This window comes from Phacochoerus africanus, chromosome 7, assembly GCF_016906955.1.
Source record: "Phacochoerus africanus isolate WHEZ1 chromosome 7, ROS_Pafr_v1, whole genome shotgun sequence".
NCBI classification, from domain to species: Eukaryota; Metazoa; Chordata; class Mammalia; order Artiodactyla; family Suidae; genus Phacochoerus; species Phacochoerus africanus.
Genome location: NC_062550.1, coordinates 104,870,654 through 104,888,373, shown reverse-complemented (window position 1 = coordinate 104,888,373; position 17,720 = coordinate 104,870,654). Strand labels below are relative to the sequence as shown.

Genomic DNA, 17,720 nt, shown 5'->3' with positions numbered 1-17,720 from the left:
CTTCTTCAAGAGGAGTACACTTTATATTCTTTCGACAATGCAGATAAATCGTATCGATAAAAGATTTATCAAAGAAACTTTGACGTACCTTTTCCTGTTCTGTGTTTGACTGTTACCACTGTAGCATTTAAACTATACATTATTTATAGTTCCTTCCTTGGAGAAATTGTTTATGACACCATTTCTCTTGTGGTTGTGACATCCTACTGTTAAGAAACATAGTTTTAAAAACATCATTTTTGAATTTGCTTTCAGATTTGACCTCTTTAAACTTTTCATATACTTGTGTAGATAGTAAGTCATCTGATGAACAGCTTATGCTTTTAACACTTTTAGTTGACATTCCTAAATTGTCAGAATATTTGTCTACCTAAAAAATAATAATAGGAAATTTAATGAATTATAATACCTCGCTCTTAAAAAAATCCTCTTTGCTCAGAGAAAATTCCCAAGTAATGACCTCATTCTGTGTTCTTTCACTTGGTCATTGATAAGCCATATATTACACATATTCAGATAAGTTGTCAGATTCTTATGCAGTTTAATATTTTTTCTTTTTTTCTTTTAGCCCTTGACTGTGAATATTATAATGAAGGTATGTCACATTTAAAGAATATCATTATAGTATTCTATTAAATGTATCTTCAGATTCAAAGTTTTTGAATGACTTTGCTGGAAACAAAGTATGAGTAGTTCATAATTTGGTATACAGTTCACCACTGAACAAGGCTGGGCTTAGGGGGACCACCCCTCTGCTGGGGTTGGGGGACCAACCCATCTGTGCATGATTTATCACTACTTTCCGTATCCACGGTTCTGCATTCTCAGATTCAGCCAACTGTGGCTTGTGTGGTGTTGTGGTATTTACTATTAAAACAGTTCTGCTAATAAGTGGACTTGCACAGTTCAAGCCATGTTGTCCAGGTGTCAACCCTATGACTCAATGAAAGTCGTCGCCTCCTAAAATATACTTAAATTTCTAAGTATTTGTGTTCATATTTATTCCCTGGAAAGTGAGAGAGTGTAAATAAATTCTTGGCACCTAGGACACTGTCGGTAGCTTTTGAATAACATGAATGAATGAATGAGTGAAATGAGCTAATTTTTTTAGGTAAAGAGAATGAAAGATACACATCAGATGCACACCTTTTAGTACTATGAACAAATATACATATTTTTCAAACTATAATTATGTTGTGGAAATCAAAGAAACAAACTATAATATTGGAGTTTGTTTAGCTATCATTGTAGACAAAGTCATTATCTATATATTATCTGAATGAGGACTTATTGATTTAGTAATAATAAAAATCTCCTAGTCCCCCAGGCATGCAGATTTGCAATGGCAAGTCGGAGAGGAGGTGCTGCCTAGAACTACGGCATAAATGTAAGAGGCAGAGACTAAAATCCTCAGTGAAAACGCCAGATGTTAGCAGAACTGAAGCCTGCTTTTTGTCAAACCTATTTAATGAGGGAGGCTCAGCTACTTCAACTGGATTCAGACTAATGAGATGATCTAGGGAGGCGTTCATTTTGTCAGTAACTGGAAAAACTCTGGATCCGTGATAGACAGGTTAGAGCAATGATTATAGGAAAGCAACCAACCCGAAGTATTTTTGGTGACTTGAACCAGGGAGAAATCTGTCAGCTGTAAAAGTTCAAACAGAGCCAGAAAATTTTAGTGAAATAGAGATGGCAAATTCAAAAGAAAATGGACATTTTAGTCTTTGGTTGTTTTTGTTATGGCTATGGAAGTTTGAGGAGGAAAAAATCCAATATTAAAAAAAAAATTCCTTGTTAGTTAAAGAAAATATAAACCAAACGTATTTCCTCTTCAGAATTTTAAACACACACCTCCCCCTCGATGCACACCTGCAGCCACTCCACATCGATCCTTTGGATTCCCTGCTTCAAAATGAGACTGACGGACTCATATTAAGTACATAATAATAACAATAGCTTTTGTTGTATTAATTATACCTATACCCTATAATTTAAGCTTCAGAATATGCCTGAAAGATATTACGTCTTCTTCCGGTCTTGCTCCTCCTCCTTCTCTTTCTCATCCTTAGGCTCTTTCTCCTCCTTCTTCCTCTCACTTTACAAAGGAGGACGTCGAGGCACAGAGGAATTAAATAACCTGGATTTATAAACAATCTAAGTTGGGAACCAACAAGCTTGACCTCCGTGCTACACCGCCTCGTTGCGGTTAGCACATCCTGGTCTAGGAAGGCCCACCACACACTGTTACCCTGTGCTCTATGCAGCACACACAGAGCTCGTTGGAGAAGACGCTCCAGTAACTTCCTCACTTAAGAAGTCCCGCCTCACACAGTTCTGCTGTGAAAATCTCCATCTGTGCTGTTGTGCTTTCTGGCATTGCTTGGGCAGCCCCTTGGAAACAGAAGCAGAATTTTCTATGAATATTGAATTTCTCCTTCTTGCTGCTTGGTGCGTTTTGCTTTGTGTCAGTAAGTCTGCTCCGCTTCCAGAGATGGTTCTTCTTTCTAACGCGCTGCAAGATTCTTCAAACCTGTTCTTGTGGTTTCGTTTGTAATACTGTATTGGTAGAGTCTTCAGAGGGTGAACACGAGGCATTTGGCATTCACGAGACCCATGAGCGACAAGAGAGTCTGTTTCCCAAGATCCAAGTATTAGGGAGCGTGGTCAACCCGCCCGGGAGAGTAAGAGACTGCAGAGCAATGTGGTAAAGGCAGGTAATTGAAGGGGAAGTTGTTGATGGTAATAAGAAAGTCGTTTGAAATGATCCCTCTAAATTTGTTTCCTCTCAATTTCACAACCATTGCAAACTTACCCAGTCTTCTTTGGACCTTCATAGCTGGCCTGCTTCTCTGGACACTGTATTATTCAGGATCATTTTCAGTTATTTAAAGTGAATGCAGGAGAAGGATCAAGACGGTGGAGGAGTAAGACGTGGTGCTCACCGTCTCCCACAAACACGTCAAAAAAAGCGTCTATATGTAGAACGATTCTCACAGAACATCTACTGAATGCTGGCAGAAGGTCTCAAACCTCCAAAAATGGCAAAAAAAAACACCCCAAAAAACTGCTGCATTACTGGGTGGAACAAAAGGAAAAAAGAGAGAGAGAGAGAAAAGGAATTGGGATGAAACTAGCACTCCTGAGAGGGAGCTGTGGAAGAGGGAAGGAACCCACACGCTGGGAAGCCGCCTAAGGGAGGGGGAGATCAGCCAAGACCGAGGGACCTCAAGGTCGTGGAGAAAGCGCAGCAGCTGGACTGAGGAGGGCAAAGCAGCATGAGAGTCACCCAGACCATTGGGACCCCCTCCCCTGGACACCACAGCCTGAGACGCTTGGGCGCGGGCTGGGCCCTCAGGACTCTGAGACTCAGGCTCTGGAGGTCAGTGAAGGGGAGAGGGCTGGGGTTGGCCGTGTGTGGAGACGGCCCGAGGGACTAGGGGGCAGTGAGCCACATTGCGCAGCAGAGCACCAGAGCCAAGGGAACCCGGGAGGAGGCCTGGGCCTGGAGGAGAAGCAAGGTTCCATTGCTGGGGAGGGCGGGAAGAGGCGTGGCAGACCACCACAGGAATAGCTTTCCCTGCGCACGTGTGGACTCTCAGAGGGTGGGGAGCCTCTGGCCCAGGCTGTGGGTAGCAAGGTGCCTCTTGCATGGGCTATGGGTGATGGGGTGCCTCTTGGGCATGGCTGGGCACCTCTTGTGTGGGCTAACGGCAACAGAGAGCTAAGCGTGACATGGCGCCTGTTGCAAGATCTGCAGGCAGCAGGGGAAGACCACATCAGTCATCTCAGGTGCCAGAGGTGGACATGGCCTGCCACCACTAGGGGTCTGTGAACGTGCACCACCAGTGGGCCTAGTCACCTCAGAGACTGGCAAAGAAGAGGGCGCTGCAACCAAGCACCACCCATTGTTGCTCTCACTTCCCTGGGAACACACCCACCCTGCTGCTGCCAATGCCGAACTCTCAGGGTGCCATCTACAACTGCCTGATCACTGTCACTTCCCAGAGAAGGCTGCTCCATCTTCCCGTGGGTCCTTGCCACTGTCAAGGGCCCAGGAAACAGGAATAGCTACTAGCCCTGCCCATTGCCTCCATCTCCCTGGAAGCACACACAGCACCCTAAAAATAAATGTACCACTTGCACATATAAAGAGCCCTCCAAGACTGCAGTAGTTGTTTTTCCTAAACTCACAGAATAAGAAAAATATAAGCAAGATGAACAAACTCAGGAACCATTCCCAGTTAAAAGAACAGAATTCACTTGAAGAAGCAAACAATGAAACAGACCTCAGCAGCCTAATAGACACTGGGCTCAAAAAGGAGCCAGTAAAAATGCTGAAGGAATTAAGAGTGAATATGAACAGTAATGAAGATTACTTTAGAAAGGGACTAGAAAATATAAGAAGGAGCCAAGAAAAATTAGAAAATTCACTTGTGGAGATGCAAGTTGAGTTAAAGGCACTGAAGAGCAGAATGAATAATGCAGAGGAACGAATAAGTGACTTGGAAGATAGAATAATGGAAATCACCCAGTCAGGACAGCAGCCAGAAAGCCAAATGAAAAAACATGACAGCAATATAAGAAATATGTGGGATAATATAGAGCGGGCCAATCTATGTATAATAGGGATTCCAGAAGGAGACGAAAAAGAAAAGGGGATTGAAAATATATTTGAAGAATTTATGGCTGAAAACTTTCCAAATATAAAGGAAACTGAGATCAAGATACAAGAAGCACAAACGGCCCCAACCAAGTTGAACCCAAACAGGCCCACAAGACATATGCTTAGAAAAACGGAAGAAGTTAACAATAAAAAGAGGGTTCTAAAGGCAACAAGAACAAAACAGAGTTAATTATAAGGACACCCCCATAAGACTATCAGCTGATTTCTCTACAGAAACACCACAGGCCAGAAGAGAGTGGCAGAGAAAAATTAGCCGCTTTGGATACTCTACCCAGCAAGAATATCATTTAAAATAGAAGGAGAAATAAAGAATTATTCCAACAAACAAAAACAAGAAGAATACAGCAATACTGAGATCATTCTAAAAGGAATACTGAAAGGGCTTCTCTAAATAAAAAAGAAGTAAGAAAAAATAAGAGGAAATCACAATTGGAAAGTAATCACTTAAAAAAGCCAGTATACAGATCTGAAAGGAAAAAAAAAACTCTATTGTAAAAGGGACAATAAACAGAAAGAAGAGCAAAAACTAAACATGAAGATATTAAAAAAGGACATCAAAATCATAAAATGTGGGGGAAAGTAAGAAAATCTAGACTTCTGTTTGTTTTTTAGAATGTGTTTGAGCTTATGTGACTAAAGCACATGAGATACAGGATAAAGCGCAGGAGATACGTGAAGCGAGCAGATACATGAAGTGGTTAACAGACTTGAGAAACAGGGCAACCACAAGTCAAAACCAAACAACACGACCACTAATTTTTAGAGAAATGCAAATCGAACTACAATGAGGTACCACTTCATACCCATCAGAATGGCCATGATTAACAGGTGAATAGGTAACAAATGCTGGAGAGAGTGTGGAGAAAAGGGTACCCTCCTACACTGTTGGTGAGAAGGTAAATTGCTACAACCACTGAGGAAAACAGTATGGAGGCACCTCAGAAAACTAGATACAGAACTTCCATATGATCTAGCAATCCCACTCTTGGGCATATACCCGGACAAAACCTTCTGAAAAATGTACATGCACCCCTGTGTTCACTGCAGCACTATGCACAATGGCCAAGACAAAGAAACAACCTGAATGTCCATTGACAGATGAATGGATTAAGAAGATGTGGTACATTTCTGCAATGGAATACTCCTCAGCCATAAAAAGAACAAAAATAATGCCATTTGCAACAATGTGGGTGGAACTAGAGACTCTCATGCTAAGTGAAGTAAGAAAGAGAAAGACAAAAACCATGTGATATCACTTATATGAGGAATCTAATATATGGTACAAATGAACCTATCTGTAGAAAAGAAATAGACTCATGTACTTGGAGAACAGACTTTTGGTTGCCAAGAGGGAGGGGGAGGGAGTGGAATGGTCTGGGGGTTGGGGTTAATAGATACAAATTATTGTATTTATAGTAGATAAGCAGCGATATCCTGATTGATAGTACAGGGAACCATATCTAGTCACTTGTGATGGAACATGATGGAGGATAATGTGAGAAAAATAATATATGTATGTATGTGTATATATCTATCTATCTATCTTTGGGTCACTTTGCTGTAGCAAAGAAATTCACAGAACATTGTAATTCAACTATAATAGAAAAATAAAAATCTTATTAAAAAAACAAAGTGAATGTAGGAGTTCCTGTTGTTTCTCAGAGGTTTACAAACCTGACTAGTATCCATGAGGATGCGGGTTCCATCCGTGGCCACACTCGGTGGGTTAACTGGCATTGCCGTGAGCTGTAGTGTAGGTTGCAGACGTGGCTTGGATCTGGCGTTGTTGTAGCTGTAGTTCTGATTCGTCCCCTAGCCTGAGAACTTCTGTATGTCGTGGGTGTGACCCTAAAGAGAAAAAAATAAAGATAAAAAAATAAAATGAATGCAGAGAATAAATAATTGTGATTTTGTAGGAGGAAATTTTTTTTTTAAACTAGGAAAATTCAGAGGTTACTGCTGAGATAAGTTCAGCAATCCTTCACACAATGACTGTCTATAATATCTTCATGTTCAGTTTGGTAGCATTTGCTACACATTTTAAGGTTTTATGCTATAGGGAGCAAGGCCTTCAGAATTCCACTCAAAATTGTTAGGAAGCTTTTAAGTTCAGAGGGATTTTATTAGATATGCTTACTTATGGTGCTTAAATAATCACTCCAGGAAATGATTGCTTTTAGTAGACAGTGCAATTATACTTCTCCCTGCAGAAAATTAATGAGGAAGTTAGTGACTTTTGTCCCTTAATTGGTGGTAGAAAATCAGGAAAACGACCCAGACACAAGATATCTATCAACTGGGTGTCAATTCAGAAGCTTTAAATTTTGATACAAATGGGTTTCTTAGATGACAGTTGTGTCTTCAGGTTGCTGTAGTGAGGCACTTGTGCAGTGGGGAGGGAATGTTTTGCTTGGTGGTCTACCTCCCTTCTCCTGTTCTGCTGGACCTCTGGGAGGTACGCCAAGCCCCCAAACTCTAGCCCCCAAGCGCTGGTTGTATGCATCATCTTCATTTTGATGGCATCTCATAAGTTACATGTTGGCCTAGTTGTACATGGTTTACATGGGCACACAAATCTATATGTTTATAAGTTGCTATATATTTTTATTTATTTATTTATTTATTACTATTACTTTTTAAAGGGCCACATGTGCGCCAAATGAAAGTCCCCAGGCCAGGAGTCGAATCTGAGCTATCGTGGCCGGCTTAGCCACACAGCAATGCAGGATCCACGTCGTGTCTCTGACCTACACCACAGCTCATGGCAACACCAGATACCCGACCCCCTCAGCGAGGCCGGGGACCAAACGCACATCCTCATAGATGCTAGTCGGGCTTGAAACCCACTGAGCCACAGCAGGAACTCCTATACTTTCATCTTGGAATGTTATGTTGCTCTGTATCTCCTGGAGAATAGCCAGTAGGTGGTGGAGGCTAATGGTATGGTTGTCTTTGGTTGTTGTACATTGTGGCTTGGAGAGAAACACTGTGCATGGCATATATTTGTAACCACTCTGTGAGTCCACTGCTGCCAGGCTGATAGACAAATTCTCCACTGTATCTGCTCAGTCCTGTCTTGGTATGGAAGCAGTTTTTCAAATTTCCATCTGTATTCAAGGTGTCTGAATAAAGCCCTTTCCCTCATGGCTTCAAAGTGTCCCCAGCTTCTCAAGGGTGAGTCAATGGATGGGACAGTGCTTGAAGATAACTTGTGTTATGAATCCCTGTCCCTTCTCCTGGTCTTCATGCTGGAAATTTTGGTTCTCACTCTCTTTCCTGTTTGGGAGACTTAATTTTAAGCCTCTAATCCAATTTCCTTCTCCCCTTCTCTCCTCTTCATCCCGAAAGGAACAAAACCCATGTTGTAGATTTCTTTGGATTTTTTTTCTCCTTAGTCTTCAGAGAGGGCTGGGAAAGGAAGACTGTCCTTGAGATAAAAATTGGAGACTAGAAGAAAAGTGACCAGAAGAGAGTGACCAGTATGGTCTTTTATGATACCGCCTGGCACACCTATATATTAGCATTTTATGTAACCTATAACAAATATCTACATATATCTGTAGGGAGTTCCCTGGTGGCTCAGTGGGTTGAGGATTCAGCATTGTCAATGCTGTGGCTCTGGTTACTGCTGTGGCACAGATTTGGTCCCTAGCCCAGGAACTTCCGCATGTGTGAGTATGGCCAAAAACAAAAAGACAAACAAAAATACATATATTTGTAAAAAGTATGCGGCTAATAATTATGTAGTTTAATTTTGATAATTTAGAAGAAACCTAAAGTTTTATAGTACCTCTCTTATTTTAAAACATTAAACATCGTAGAGATTGGGCTGAAAAACTGACCTTGTGATCTTAAATAGCACAGACATTTTATTTTTAATATCAGTGAACTTTGAAATACTTTATGTACTTTTTTAATAAGATGAAATTTGTAAAAATATTATTTCGAGTTTCATGTTTAGTTCTACATTAACTAGTGTTCTACTGTGTCATTTTCCACTTTACATGGAACCATTTAAATGCATGAAAATGATAGCATAATAAAATGACATTTGCCTTCTCCGTTCATCATCATCTTTTTTTCTTTTTTAAAATAGACATACCTCACTGATGCAATTTAGTAATTTCCAAATCAGTAAAATATTTTATCTCATACCTGTGAACTCCGTTTGAATACAGTACAACCTGTTAGGGCGAGATGATATTTAGAAGACTATCAAAACACCTGACTATTGATAGAACTAAATTTAAATTTATTGAGAGTAGATTAGACTCTTGGAATATTAGAGAGGAAGGTTACCCAGACAAACATCTTCATGTAGGTGAGAAAATCTGAGGTCTAGAAAGCTTAAGGCAATCTATCCATCACTGCTACACATATATAGACACACACACACACATATATACACACATATACATATATATAGTTGTGTACAAACATATATTCATATACACACACTCATTCATACACTCTTAGTTACATATTCTAAGTATGTATATATAGGAGATCTCTTCTGGCACAGCTGGTTAGGATCTGGTGTTGCCACTGCAGTGGCTCAGGTTGCTGCTGTGGCATGGGTTTGATCTCTGCCCTAGGAACTTCCACATGCTGCAGGTGTGACCTAAATAAACAAATAACTATGTGTGTATATATTCCAAATCAATATAATATATCTTTTGAAAAGAGTCCCCTTAGTTTGTTGGTGATAAATGTTTAAATAAATGCTCAGTAGGAGTTCCTTTGTGGCTAAGCAGTTAACAAACCCTACGAGGATCCATGCGGACACGGGTTCTATCCCTGGCCTCCCTCAGTGGGTTAAGGATTTGGCATTGCCATTAGCTGTGGTGTAGGTTGCAGACGTGGCTCAGATCCCACATTGCTGTGGCTGTGGCGGAGGCCAGCGGCTGTAGCTCTGATTTGACCCCTAGCCAGGGAACTTCCATGTGCCGCAGGTGTGGCCCTAAAAAAGCAAAAAAATAAATGCCCCCAAGTTTTTAGGGTATTTTTTGTTATTAAATTTTTAAAATTTAAATGGCAGCTTGAAATGTAAAAATCCTATGCCAACTTATATAATTCTCTCATTTGTATTTAACTAGGGCTTGGAGAAGGACCATATATGCTGGCAAGTTATGGGCACAGTGGCTTTATTCTGGGGGCCAATATGACCAGTGGAAGCATTTTCTCTCTGTCAAGGAGTAGTATTCATGGCAATTTATTTTTTAATTTTATGATCACTCCAGGCCTTTTCAAAGAGAAGGCATCAAGTAAGTATAATTTCCAATTGAAAATAAGAATTAAGTTTCCCTTGTACATTTTTCCATGCAGGAGATAAATATTAATTGGGAAATCTAATATGTTTTTGACATTTTTCTAGGTGCCCTAAAGGACACAAAATAAGACACTGGTAAATGAACTAGCTCTGTCCTGTGTATATAAAATCATTTCTTTGTTCATCTATTGGAATATAGTTGCAGTTAGAATTACAATCATTTGGTTGAGGTTTTGATACCAAATAAAGCACAGCTTAAATTTTCATAGTATTAATCACAGACCTTAAATTTGAAATTTTTGAAAAATAGTCTTCTGGTAATTAACATGTGAAGGGTTTTAATGTCGGATTAAAGTAAGAGAAAGAGGTGGTGATTTGACATCAACGAAGTTATATATTAAGACTGTAAATCAAAGTCTGGATGGTCATTGAGACAGTCTGTTGTCCTTATGTGGCCTCGTCTGTCTGTCTTGATACCTGGCCCCCCATTTACTAATTTGCCCTTTTGTCTATACTGCTTGGCACCTGTTCTGAATGGTGGTTAGTGTCCCCTTCTGATCCTGATGTTCAGGCTGCATTGTTACCGTTCTAGCTCCACTTCAGAACCATGCACGGTGTGTGCTTTAAACTCAGGAAATACTGATTGTATGATCCAAGTTAACTTTCACTTATTCAGAGAAATCTCCCAACTTTCCAGTTAAAATAAATTGCTTCATTCTCATAAAAAAGAACTCCCTTAGTTCTTTTTAATCTGTGAGAACACCTATTACAATCTGAAGTTCTAATTTATATGTTAGTTATATTTTTTCTCATAAAAATTTATTTTATTCTTCTATATCTCCCAGTGTTCAGCAGAGGGACGTAACAGTTTTTAGGATGCAATAAATGTCTTTGAAACTATTTATTGGATTTGAGAGAGCTCAAATTGATTTACAATAATTAATGTTTTTAATAAAAATCCTAATAGATTTAAATTAAGCAATTGAGAACTAAAGAAGTTAAGGTTTAAGAAATTAAACCTAAAATCTCAATTAAGAAACTTATATTGTGAGTTTTATAAATATAAGGGAATCTTTTAAAGCAGATAACAAAAAAGGATGACACTTCTCAAAAGCTTTGTAGTTGTTCATCAGCTATTTGATCATTTCTTGGGAAACAGAAATTAATATTGAGCAAATAGGCTTTTCCTAATGCAGTAAAATCACTTGCAAGAACATGTGCTCATTAAGAATCCAGTGATATTGAAATGCAGTGACATTCTAAATTGAGCTGTTTCTCTATTCTCATTTTATCATTCGATTAGCTGTAGATTTTGTACATTTGAAAATGTTGAAGCTTTCAAGTACAAATATGTGTCCAATTAATTGTTCAATTATTGGTATAGAATTGTGCATTCTGGGTTCCTAAATGGATTTTTTTTCCCAAGGACATGATCAATTATATTAAAAAATTAGAACTTACAGAAGACTGATTTTTTTGGAGCTGTCACCATTAGGCATTGCATTAAAATTCTGTTTTTTCCTTTAGAGGTTTTATCATTCATTTATGAAGTCTTTGAGATTGGCATTAACTATGTATGACAATTGTGCAGTTCTATTTTTGTCAGCATTGTACGTGAATTTTAGAATGCCTGTGCTAATGATCCGCCTTCTCCAGAGCACCCAGGAACGCTGTCAATTGATTGCTCTGCTTTGCAGCATTGGTACTTGTTTCCCTGGAGTCCGCGGAAAGGCCGAACTACTTTCTCTCCGTCCAAGATGATGACAGCCTTAGACTGAAACTCTGGGAGGCCAATTCAGCCTTTCATCGGAGAGCCACATTTTTTCACCACCAGGGCCTTTGGATTCCTAGTTACAGTGCGTTTGAGTTATACAGCAAGAAAGGCTTTTTCATCATATTGACAGACTCTAGTGCCAGAGCATCAAAATATGATGATTCTGAAGAATTTAAACATTTAGGTAGCTTCAGAATAGAAGGTATGTTTCCTGAGATCTTCAAATACAGATTAAGTGGATAATTTAAATACTGGCAAGATATTTATCAGGTTTTAATTTTAAAATCCTTTTAATGTGTAGGTTAATTGTATGACTTAAGATCTTACTGAGTTTCTTAACCACTCTGTCTCTCAGTTTACACATCTTTAAGATGGGAGAAATAGTAATACCTTTATAGAGTTGTTGTATTACGTAAGTTGATGTGGTATATTGTTTATCCTTAAATATTGTTATTTTTATGATTATCTCAATTATTACTTTCAGTGTTGTCTGGACTTTGGAAATAGAGCTTACTCATGTCTCTTTGTTGTCGAGTTTTGTATCTCCTTTTTCTTTTGAAGAAGGCGACTTTTCATCAGGTCTGATTCTTATTGATAAAGACCTTTTTTTTTTTTGCCATTTCTTGGGCCGCTTCCGCGGCATGTGGACATTCCCAGGCTAGGGGTCGAATTGGAGCTGTAGCCACCGGCCTACACCACAGTCACAGCAACGCAGGATCTGAGCTGCGTCTGCGATCTACACCACAGCTCACGGCAACGCCGGATCCTTAACCCACTGAGCAAGGGCAGGGATCGAACCCGCAACCTCATGGTTCCTAGTCGGATTCGTTAACCACTGTGCCACAACGGGAACTCCGATAAAGACATGTTTATTCTTGAATACTACCGAGTCTGGTTCCACTGATCTCTAGAAGATTTTTCTGGCTTAGAAGAATCCTGGTCTTACTTCTAGAGATCCTTGAACTTCTGTAGATAGTGAATTTTCTAAATTTCAGAGAGGAATCCTCATTGCCTCATCCATTGTTTAAAAAATCACGCTTTATTTTCAAAACCTAAGAACTCAAAAATCTGCCTTGGATCTCCTAAACCAATGGCTTTATTCTAACCAATATTTCTAAGTCCGTCGAAGAGATAGTCATTCACCTTTTTTATGGGTAAATTTCTATAAATCTGTATGGTCTTTGGATTTTAGAAAATTCAGATTGAGTTTCAAATTTTTGCCCATTAAATGGGGTTCGTAGATGCATGAGAAAAAGTCACTGAGGTGCCTGTACAACGTTCTGTAGAGTGAATGTAATGTTTTCACTTGAATTCACCTGCAAGTTGAATTTTGCTTGCCTCTCTTTCCCTTCCAATACACACACCTGCTCCATCAGAACCAGACCCCGTGACTTTACCTGAGATTTGGACAACTGCAGCCAGTGGCATCATCAAAATCTCAAAACTCATCTTGTGAGCTTGCCAAACCTAGGAGACTCCAGGAATCTCTTCTAGTCTTGGAACCAATTCTCTGTCAGGACTCATGATCTTAGTAACCCCGGTCTAATGATTATTTTAATATTTAGATGCATAAAGGCCTTCCAAAAGCCCTTTTTTCCTTCCCATACCTTGGAATTCAATTTTGTCTCCAAAGTCCAAGATGCATAACTTGTTTCCTGAACTTTCTTCCTTATGGAGCTCTTTCCTTCAGAGATAATTTTGGACTGCTGTAGAAAGACTGGCCTATGACATGGGAAGGGGGAAATATTAGCAGAATTTTAAGGAGGAAAAATCTTCAATCAAGGGCGGTTTTATAACTGCATGTATTATTAAAACCGATTCATTCATTTTTGTCGTCAGATAATACGTATCATGTACAAGGAGATGAGCTGAATTCTGTGAGAAGAACAAAGACGGAGTGTTCTCCATAGGTTTGATGTCAGGCAGTGTGCCTTTGACCTTGCCACGTTTCTCATCGTTTGAACTTGGCTAGTCATTTGGCGCCTCTGAGCCTCGATGTCTTCATTTTTAAAATGGAGACAGTATCCATCAAACAGGGTTGTTGCAAGGATAAAATAGAAAAATGGACCAAAACTATTTTGCAAAAGATGAAATTCCAAACAAGAGTATGCCATTACCATGACACATCGATCAATGAAAACCCACTAAGCATAAAGAAAGGGAGAAGATTTAGAACTTTCCTTGGCCTCCTCCCAGCTTTTGCTTTTTAAAATCATTGGAAGATGGACTAACTTTTTTTTTCTTTTCTTTTTTTTTTTGTCTTTTTGATATTTCTTGGGCCGCTTCCCGCGGCATATGGAGGTTCCCAGGCTAGGGGTCCAATCGGAACTGTAGCCACCGGCCTACGCCAGAGCCACAGCAACGCGGGATCCAAGCCGCGTCTGCAACCTACACCACAGCTCACGGCAACGCCGGATCGTTAACCCACTGAGCAAGGGCAGGGACCGAACCCGCAACCTCATGGTTCCTAGTCGGATTCGTTAACCACTGCGCCACGACGGGAACTCCTGGACTAACATTTTGATGTTCAACCTGAGCATGAAATGCTTTGATCACCATTGCCATGCTTTTTCTCCCCTAACCCTGTCGTTTCCACAGCATTTTAGTAAAAAAACAAACTCTGAAGGGTTTACTGTCGTGAATCGTTATTTTTCAAGCTGTCTGTTAAAAATATACACAATCTGTACTTCATTTTCCCCCCAGAAACCCAGGCAGCAGTGCCTTACAGGAGGATGTGTGAATGGAGATATGAACCTTGTGCCACGCCCTGTTTCAAGACATGTAGTGACCCCGAAGCACTAGCATGTAAATTTCTTCCACCGTAAGTCATGCTTAACCATTAAGTAGATTCTAGCATTAGCAGATTCTGCTCTCGGTGACTTTTTTAGATTAAAAAATTCTCCAGAATAATTTTTGATACTCATTCATGAATTTATTTCATTTTATTCAGGCAGTAGATACCGAGGGTCTGCTATATGCCAGCAGTTCATCCAGCTGCTAGGGATACAGCATTGAGCAAAGTTCCCACTTTTCTGTTGTTGTACCTATGTTGTTACATCGAGGCAGAGAATAAGAAATAAAAATATATGGAGTTCCCGTCGTGGCACAGTGGAAACGAATCTGACTAGGAACCATGAGGTTGCAGGTTTGATCCCTGGCCTTGCTCAGTGGGTTTAGGATCCGGCGTTGCCGTGAGCTGTGGTGTAGGTTGCAGACACAGCTCGGATGTGGTGTTGTGGCTCTGGTGTGGGCCCATGGCTACAGCTCCATTTAGACCCCTAGCCTGGGAACCTCCATGTGCCGCGGGTGTGGCCCTCAAAAAGACAAAAAAGAAAAAAAAAAAGAAAAAAGAAAAGAAATAAAAATGTAAATCTAGGAGTTCCCATCATGGCTCAGTGATGAATGAACCCGTCTAGTATCCATTGGGATGTGGGTTCGATCCTTGGCCTTGCTCAGTGGATTGAGGATCCAGCATTGCCATGAGCTGTGGTGTGTGTTACAGATGCAGCGGTGCTGTGGCTGTGGTGTAGGCCAGTGGCTACAGCTCTGATTGGACCCCTAGCCTGGGAACCTCCATATGCTGCAGGTGCGGCCCTAAAAAATGTAAATGTATGATGCAATATATTGATAGAAGGCGATATATATTATGGAGAAAAATAGAGAAAGGTAAGGGAAGCAGAGAGCCTGAAGCTCGTGTGCTTTTGCTCGTGACTCTGAGGGTGGTCAGGGCAGAGCAGGCTGCCAAGGGGCATCTAGTCAGGACGGGAAGGAAGGGAGGGACGAGCCATGCGGATGTCTGGGAAGGAGCCTTTCAAGCTGAGAAGAGTTCAAATGTCCGCGGGGATAAGTGTGTCTGGTGTATCGAGACGAGCAGACGCCAGTCAGTTGGAGCAGAATGGACAAAATCCGGAGGCAGGAGGAGAGACCAGAGAATCGCGGTGATGTGCGAATCGTCTGGGGCCTGGGAGCCTTGCGAGGACTTCGTCTTTTTCTCTGAGTCACGTCCTGGTGTATTTGGGGCGGAGGATCCTTTGAAACATTTACACTGGCTATTGCTCTAACGTTTGGGGAGGAGAAGAACAGAGGCAGAGCTGGACAGTAGTACAGACAAGCCACGAAGGGGATTTGACTAGGTTGGTGGCCCTGAAGGTTATGGAAAGTGAACAGATTCTGGATGTATTTTGAACTTAGGGCCTAGGGGATACTGACAGGTTTAATGTCATTTACCAGAGAAAGAGGAGGCAAGGACTCCACTTTAGGTCTCAACGTTTTGTGGTTTTCAGAACCACAGGAAATTGCCATTTTTGTGGTCAGAACTGGTCAACTACCAACAAGCTCCCATGACCCAATGTAATGGAACGGCTGAGTTGCCATTTTGCTGAGGTAAGTGTGGTGTCAGGAGGAGTAGCTTGGAGGAAAAGTCAGGAATTTGGCTTCGAGGATTTAAAATTCCAGACTGAAAATTATTCATTGGATTTGGTGATCTGGAGAATTGGGAGAGGCAAAACGGAACTAGCCAGTGTAACAGCCTTTTTTTTTAAATTTTTTTTTTATTTTTTAGAGGAATTTTGCTGTAAAGGAGAACAGAGAAATGCAAGCAGTAGGAAGGAAGATTTTTGAAAGAATTACTTTCCGTTAGTCATGAGCTTCTGTTATATAACAAACACTGGCATGTGAATACATGAGAGGCAGCCCTGCTTTCAGGGAGCTCATGGCTTTGGGAAGAAGACAGACAAAAGCGGATAATTGGCCATACGGTGGAAAGAGGGCTGGAGGAATAACCACTGTAACAGCGAGCCCACCGGAATATTTACTGCACGACCTACTGCGCTACGTGCTGTAAAGTCGGTCATCTCATTACTCCCATTTTCAGGAGAGAAAAAGCACGGATGCACAGAGAGGTGAAGCGCTTTGCCCGAGACCACACAGTTTGCAGGCAGCAGAGTCAGAGCCTGAGCAACTACACCCTGTTGGGCGCCAAGCGCTGTGGGAGCAGAGAGAAGGAAGTGGTGTTTCTGTTTGTTTTCTTAAAAATGAGAGCAAAGAAATATCCGAGAAGAAGTCTTCACCATTCCCTCGGACCCCTCCGTTCCCAAGCCTGTTTCCTGTCTCTTCGGGGAGCCCTCAGGTGGAGGGTTCGCAGCAGGGGCCCCCGAGGCAGGAGAGCACATGGGAGGGGAAGGAAGGGAGAGTGAGGGCAGAGCCGGCCCTGGCACCCGGGAGGACATGGGGCTCTATTCGGAAGTGGCATTTGGCCCGTTTGTTTCCCGTGGGGCACCCAGTCTCCAGGGTGTTGAACCGGACCCGCAGTGCTCCCACTGTGTGCTCCGTAGCTCCGCCAGAGTTTCTTGCTTGCTCTGCTTGGTCAGGAGGCAGAGAAGAGACTCAGGATGGACCCCCCCCCCCGCCACGCTGTTGCCTCTGCCTCTGTCTTCACCACTGTGTCCTGCCTACTTCCTCCCTTTCCCCGGGCTGAGGCCCTCGTGTTGGCTCCTCCAGCACGTGCACTCCTCAAGGGAGACTCGACTGCTGAGCTGAGGGGTCGGCTTAGCCCTGCGGCCCTCCCCCAAGTCCTCAACAAAACCACCAGGCTTGTTCTGGATGATTTCAGTTTCTGGCACCTAGCAAGTGTTGAAAATAAAAATATCTCGTGGAAATGAGAACTTTTATGAGCAAAGATGCTAACTAGCATACCATGGAGCTCATCTGTAAATAAAGTTATTCCTGTTATGTAATATAGCTGTTAGAGGACCTGTTCTGCATCGGAGGCATCTTTAAGCAGTCAGAAGCTGATTAGATCACCAGCTACATGACAAAATAAAGAGGACCCTGCGATGTGTAACCATGAAGACGTTTTAAAGAGACAAGTTACTGGGTTTTGGAAGAAATTTTAAGAGGATAGCTGTCGTTTTGACTTGCATAAAACAATCACAACATAATCGAGTTGCATGAAAAACGATGTTTATTTAATTTAAGGATAACTACAGGTA

General features: G+C 41.3%; 1 protein-coding gene across 1 annotated transcript in view; it reads left to right on the top strand.

The window, feature by feature from the left end:
• OTOGL (otogelin like) overlaps positions 1–17,720 on the top strand; it is a 152,670-nt gene that overhangs the window by 85,159 nt on the left and 49,791 nt on the right. Inside the window, exons 31-34 of the mRNA XM_047785805.1 lie at positions 569–595; positions 9,784–9,951; positions 11,654–11,932; positions 14,434–14,551. Coding sequence (XP_047641761.1) covers positions 569–595; positions 9,784–9,951; positions 11,654–11,932; positions 14,434–14,551 — 592 coding nt within the window. The remainder of the gene's footprint in view (positions 1–568; positions 596–9,783; positions 9,952–11,653; positions 11,933–14,433; positions 14,552–17,720) is intronic.